The sequence below is a fragment of the Berghia stephanieae genome, chromosome 8, assembly GCF_034508935.2.
Source record: "Berghia stephanieae isolate SIO BIC M18660-M18661 chromosome 8, UCSD_Bste_1.3, whole genome shotgun sequence".
Lineage (NCBI taxonomy): Eukaryota > Metazoa > Mollusca > Gastropoda > Nudibranchia > Aeolidiidae > Berghia > Berghia stephanieae.
Genome location: NC_088367.1, coordinates 48,651,743 through 48,659,242, shown reverse-complemented (window position 1 = coordinate 48,659,242; position 7,500 = coordinate 48,651,743). Strand labels below are relative to the sequence as shown.

The following is a 7,500-nucleotide window of genomic DNA, read 5'->3' as shown; positions in this document are numbered from 1 at the left end:
ATTGCTGTTATTATTACTATTATCATTATCATTATTCTTATTCTTATTATTATTATCATTATTATTATTGTTATTATTATTGTATTATTAATAATGTTATTATTATTATTATTATTATTATTATTATTATTATTATTAGTAGTAGTAGTAGTAGTAGTAGTATTTTATCATCATTATTAATATTATAAATGTTATTATTTCTATTATTATTATTATCATTATTATTATTATTATTATTATTATTATTATTATTATTATTATTATTATTATTATTCATCATCATTATTATTATTATTATTATTATTATTATTATTATTATTATTATTATTATTATTATTATTATTATTACTATTATTATCATGATTATTATTATTATTACTATTATTAGTATTATCATTGTTATTATTATTATTATTATTATTATTATTATTATTATTATTATTATTATTATTATTATGATTATTATTATTATTATTATTATTATTATTATTATTATTATTATTATTATTATTATTATTATTATTATTATTATTATTATTATTATTATTTTTATTATTATTGCTGTTATTATTATTATTATTATTATTATTATTATTATTATTATTATTATTATTATTATTATTATTATTATTATTATTATTATTATTATTATTATTATTATTATCATCATCATCATCATGATTATCATTATTATTATTATTAATATTATTATTATTATTATTATTATTATTATTATTATTATTATTATTATTATTATCATTATATTATTATTATTATTATTATTATTATTATTATTATTATTATTATTATTATTATTATTATTATTATTATTATTATTATTATTATTATTATTATTATTATTATTATTATTATTTTCTCGTCCTTCAAATATCAATCGATTTAAATGTCCCTCATCTTGGCAACAAACAAAAAAAAAAACAAAGAAACTCTCAAAACTGCGACTTCGCGAAACTAAGGTCTAAGGCAAGATAAAACCACATCGACCACAAAATATAGTGTTTTGTGGCCGTGGGCTATGAAAGCCAATTTGGCATTTTTAATATCAAATAAATTTCTAAAACTTGACGTTTTAAAAATTCATTTGCCATGAAAAAATTGGGTTTTGTATTTTGGCATTTTAAAATATCAAATCATTAATGTTTCTTATTATTGACAAATTGACTCTAATTTCACACAATATACAGATTTTCACTTTTAAACTTTCAAGAGGAGGTGAATTTAAAGAAAAGTAAATCAAGACATTTTTCATTAACATGGATTTCGGCTTTTATGCGCATAATTTTAGCACAAAAATTGATAGTTAACAAGTTTGACATTTACAAACCATTTGGCATATATTTGGCTTTTTTCTTCTTCTTTTTTTTGTTTTATATATTAGATTTATTGGTAAACCTGGGGCGTTGTGTCACATTAAGTCACTCAACCCTAACACCGACTATATCCGTAGTTTACCCGGGTTGCTTTTACCCCATGCCTTTTTATTTCATTTTTCTGAGGCAAAATATAGGCGCAGTATCAACGCTAATGTTTTTAAGTTTTTGCTTGTTAATGGTAGTTGAATAAAACTATCTATGTACATGCTCATTTTTAATATATTTTTTCCAATTTTGGAAAGCAGCAAAACATTTCTAGGATTGAATGAGTTAATGGGAGCGGTCTATATTCATGTTTTCGTCCAACCGAGTCATCAATCACGTGATTTGTTGCTGTCCAACGATTGGACATTTCTGAACAACTGTAAACACGCTGCTTTTGTTTATGAAAGTTGTAAACATATCCATGTGTCAAGTTGAACAAAATGACCAATCGTGATTTTAGATAGTTCAAAATCTGTGAACACTTTTCACTATGTAGGTCACTTTGAGCACGTTTTGCAATGTGACCAATGACCTCGAGCACATAGAAAGTTAATAGAGATAGATCGAAGATGACGTCACTCAAGCCTTTGTTATTGTATTTTGCCATCCGCGTTTGTGAGTGATTCACTAAATTGTATTAAAACGACTATAAACGTTTAAGATTGCACATAGTTTTGTGTGTTGGTTCGTTATACTTCCGGATGGCAATGTTATGAGTTTCTTAGCCAAGCGCATGCTATCTATACAAACGCTTACCGGCGACTCCTTGTACAAGGACTTTGACTGCAGTATTGGTCACAGTTCCGTCCTGTCCTGTAACAGCACATCCATAGTCTCCCTGCAAGTTTGTGTCAGCCTCGTTGAACTGAAGAGTCTTATCCTCGACTCCAGGGAGTGTGACGTCATCAAGTGTCCATGTGTAGTTGACCGGCAGTAGTGTGTTGACCGTTTTGTATAAACAGGTCAGACTAAAATGGCCCTTTTTCAAAAAAGCAGTGGATGAAGATTTGACTTTGTCTTTCCCCAGTGTCGATTCTAAAGGTTAAATAAAAGAAAGAAAGAGCGACAAAAACAAAAACAAAAACAAACGAAACCTTTTATAATTTTTTAAAAGCCTTTCACAGGTCAGAAATATGGCAATATATATTTTACAAATATAACCAAACAAAACAAAAAACAAACAAATTTTAAAAAATGAAAATCAGAACAAAACAAAACAAAAATAGCTTGAACGTTTATGTAGAGCAAAATCCACAAATCGAGCTCAAAGCACTTCACAAAGGGCCCCAAGTCAACAGCAAGACTTTACACGAAAGACGAGACATGACGCCTGTCAGGATATTACATTTTTTTCCAACAGACAAAGCTGTTAACTCACTCAGCCCTAACACCGACTATATCCGTCGCTTACCCGGGGTTACTTTTACCCCATGCCTATTTATTACATTTTTCTTAGATAAATTATAGGCGTGGTATCAAAGCTAATGTTTTTAGTATTTACATGTTAATGATAGTTGAATAAAACTATCTATCCTACATGCTCATTTTTAATACATATTTTCCCATTTTGAAAAGTAGCAAAAATCTCTAGGATTATATGAGTTAATGACCGAGTGCTCATTTTACACCTGACTAGGGGGAGAGAATGTGAGTAAAGAGCCTTTCCCAATGACTCAGCCATACAAAGCGCAGAGCAAGACTCGAACCCAGGATCTTCTGATTTGAAGAAAGATGGGTGGTTTGCTTCAAGACCACATAGCCACACAATGAATATACAGTGGATCCTCCCGATTACGACACCTCCGAATAACGACAACCTCCTGATAACGACATTGACCCGTGGTCCCGATTTTTTTTCTATTTAAGATCAGTAAAGAAAACCTCCAAATAACGACGCACTTTTTGATAAAACCTCCGAATAACGACATCATTTTGGCGATTTTCGGCAGTTTTCGTAGATATCTGATACTAAAAATACCGAGTATGAGTACTCAAAAGTTTATAAAAACGATTCCAGCTTGAACCAATGAGAACGCAGCTTTTTTTGACGAATCTTGGCTGATATGCATTAATAAAAACCAAGGTATAAATGTAAGTGTAAGCAAGTAAACACAAAATCTTGGCAAATGTGATATTATGTGGTGATAGTAGTAGTAGTAGTATTAGTAGTAGTAGTAGTAGTAGTAGTAGTAGTAGTAGTAGTAGTAGTAGTAGTAGTAGTAGTAGTAGTAGTAGTCGTAGTAGTAGTAGTAGAAGTAGTAGTAATAATAACAATAGTAATAATAATAATAATAATAATAATAATAGTAGTAGTAGTAGTAGTAGTATAGTAGTAGTAGTAGCAGTAGTAGTAGTAGTAGTAGTGTTTTTGTGGGAGGAGGAGGAGGAGGAATTTTGTTTGTTTTAAAGGATTTTACAGCGCCTGTGACACATCTATGTCATATCAGCGCCAGTAAAAAGGAAGAAAAGTGGATAGTAAAAAACATTCTATATTTACAATTGAAATGGCATAAGAAAAAGTAAGACAAAGGGGAATGGTTTAAATAGGGAACAGATGTAGATTCCAGGAGCACACTATCAGTGTACTCAGTTCAGATCACCTAAAAGTCTCATCCAGACACACGCACAAGAACCCTCTAAGAGGAATACACTACAATGTTTTGTTTGTTTTGTCAATGTTAATAAAACCTGGTCCCGCGGGCCTTACCACGCCCACTTTGTCTGCCATCTTGGAAACCTCTAAATAACGACACCTCCGGATAACGACATAAAAACTCGGTCCCGCGGCATGTCGTTATCGGGAGGTTCCACTGTATATATATTAAATTGAAACAATTATTTCAGTGACCGGCACCTCTCAGTTCATGCTGGAAAATTTGAGTTAAGTAAATGTTGCTGCTTGAAGCTCAAAGAAATAAATAATGTGAGATTGAATGTAAGCTTCAATTTAATATTATACGAAAACAGATAAAATGAATATTTCGGGTTTCCCCTTTATCAACAAAACAGGATGAATGAAACACTACAGACGAATGAAAATTCACAGAATCAACAAACGAACATGCAAACAAACAAACAAATAAGTAAACAGATGGACTGATATAGTTCTATGTATTGTCCTTTTATATCTGAGCTTTTGGGATGTTTTTTTTTCTTCTATTTTTCTTTCTTGCTTTGTCTGACGGCACCTTCCATACACACTTGTTCAAATCTTTATAATATATACGCATTGTGCATGCTATATCATTTATTTTGATTGACGTGTACATATTAGCAGGTCTGATAACCGGACACAATAGCCTTCAACAGTCATGACGTCACTTCCTTCGTAATGACGCATGCATAGTAACTTATTAACTGGCTCTAAACTATCAGAACAATGGCGGATGCCCTTATGAAATATTTCTCCGACGAGCATAAAAGTGTATCCAGAGGAGAAAAACTTTATAACTATTATCGTGTTTTGACTTTTATACATTCTGATCACATGACATATGAAATGTTCTGGCCAGCATGAAGAATAAAAAGTACCGATTTTCTTTGTTTAGAACCACGATGCTCGCCGTTGCTGGGCTACGTGACATCAGACTGTTGAATCCAATTATGGGCTCTTTTTTAACATTGTTGTAATGGACAATGTTTTGCTTTGGTTTGAGAGTATTTCCATGACAACAATGAGAGCACAACAATTTGGGTTATCAGACCTCCAAATGACACGTCGATTTTAATGAATTATTATTTATAGATATACTAATGGAATAGACGATTTTGACATTTTATTTGAAAGGTACTGTCTCCGAATATTTAACAAAATTAAAAACTATAAGAAACATCCCCTCAATGTATTTTTTTGTATTTAAGGGTTTTACAGAGCTTGCAACACATTTAGGTTATATCAGCGCCAGTAAAAAGGAAGAAATGGGATAGTAAAAAGTTCTAGAATTACATTTAGAGCTCCTAACATAAAGAAAGACAAAGGGGAATGGGAACAAATAGGGGTCAGATGTAGATTCAAGAGCATACCACCAATGTACTTAGTTTGAGATCACCTATAAGTCTCATCCGGACACAAGCGCAAAATCCAACAAAGAGGAATACACTCAAATGCTTAAGTTTTCCGTTCAAAATAACAAATATAAAAAAATATCATCTCCCAAAACACTAACTATGCATTTGACTGTTTCCCTCCCAGCCATGATCAGCAAAAAACAAGTAATCTCATTCCAAGACAAAGACAGAAAGCATGTTGGAAAACAGATACAAAGGGATAGAAGACACATAGAAGGGTACCTCCCTGCCCGCTATGGAGAACCAATGAACCCCACGCAGATCCCCTCAATAAATACATCACAGCATCTATTAGACTAGGTGACAGGGTTCTCTCCATCAAAACCAAAAGTGAAAGACATAATCGTTCCTTTTTCCCGACAAGCATCAGATGATTCAATATGCAAGAATAATAAACCTCTATTGTACTATTTATTTCACTTTTGTTGTTCTTAGCTGTAGATATGGTTTACATTCAGTTTGGTAATTTTAGCGAAATGATTATGTTCTCACTAACTGATCCATTTCTCCACCATTTTTATTTTTTAAACATCTGCAGTTAAATATTTGGGTTTTGCTCTTGTCAGTGGTTTTTAAATATATTTTTGTTGTGGCTTGAAAATATTTAAAAACCATCGACAAGAGCAAAACCCACCCACCAGAAAATGCAACTGCAGAAATAAGGAGCATTGCCCGTTAAACAATGTTTAGAATCAAGTCTGATATACCAAGCCACAGTCACCGAAGCTAAAACAAATAAGCAGGAAAAATATGTAGGACTAGCGGAAAATAATTTCAAAACAAGATACAACTTCCACACCCCAACCTTTAGAAACACCAACAAAAAAAATCTACAAAACTCAGAGAACATATTTGGAAATTAAAAGACAACATGCTAGACCACATCATTTCATGGAAAATTATATCTATAGAAACAGGATACACACCATCATCAAAACAATGTGGCTTATGCCTGGAAGAAAATATACTATAATCAAACACCCTCACAAAGCCACATTCAACACGAAAAATGAGATGTACAACAGCTGGCCACATAGACGAAAACATCTACTAATCAACTACAAACCTACGGAACCACTTCAACAAGCAACACCACACAACAAACCAAACTCATGTAACACACAGTCCTGACGATGGCTGGAAGGCCTGAAACATCGATGTAGACAGACTCCAACATCGTGGTAAATATTACAATAATAATTCACTCCATTGTTACACGTCGAGCACTATTCGTACCATTTTTTGTATCCAACACGATTCAATATATATATATATATATATATATATATATATATATATATATATATATATATATATATATATATCTTCGGATTGACTAACAACTTACTGACAGTTACGTTGACAGCAGGGGAGGATTTGGCTGCATTCGCTGAATGTTTCAATTCACATGTGTAAAGGCCAGAGTCACTTGTACTCACAGCCGTTTTCTTGAACACGTAAGTCTCTTCTCCGGTTATCTTCGTCGATCCCTTCTTCCAAGCATAAGATATTGTCGAGTGTTTAATACGATTTGGGAAACCCCCTTTCATATCGCAATAGAGGACCAAATTCTCACCCTTCATCAAATTTAGTGAGGATCCCGGAGTGATTTCAATATCATCAAAATCCGCTGCGAATGGGAAAAAAATAATTAATTTTTATATTGAAATCGCATTAATCAAATGTGACACTTCGTCTCAAAACGGTATTAAGTCGGGTTGGTTAAGATGTTGAAAATTGAATTTATAGCCAGAAACATCAGACTTGTGTTGAGTTTATATGTCTTATTGAGGAGGATGAATACCATATTTTAGGGTGCTAATGTCAACAATTTATAATTTTGACCAGTTTAACATTTAATTCGGCTTTTAAGCACGTGGTTCGTTCTGACATAACACCGTTTTGAGACGATGGGTCACAAATTATGATTGTAAACAACTTAAAGTGAGAATAAGCTGCCAGAATCTGTGGACTGTAAAAAGTTATAAACAAAAATGAATATAACAACTTCAAAAAAGAACAAAATACCAAACACGGAACGTTTCGGCTAAAA

The 7,500-nt window shown here is 31.9% G+C and overlaps 2 protein-coding genes across 2 annotated transcripts in view; one reads left to right on the top strand and one right to left on the bottom strand.

The window, feature by feature from the left end:
* LOC144978802 (sialoadhesin-like) overlaps nt 1–7,500 on the top strand; it is a gene marked incomplete at its 5' end in the record, with an annotated part of 91,599 nt that overhangs the window by 24,973 nt on the left and 59,126 nt on the right.
* Nucleotides 1–7,500, bottom strand: part of LOC144977926 (cell adhesion molecule CEACAM5-like) — a 29,625-nt gene that overhangs the window by 8,708 nt on the left and 13,417 nt on the right. Inside the window, exons 6-7 of the mRNA XM_078923341.1 lie at nt 6,796–7,077; nt 2,136–2,414 (exon numbers count right to left, since the gene is read on the bottom strand). Of these exons, the coding sequence (XP_078779467.1) occupies nt 2,136–2,414; nt 6,796–7,077 (561 nt within the window). The remainder of the gene's footprint in view (nt 1–2,135; nt 2,415–6,795; nt 7,078–7,500) is intronic.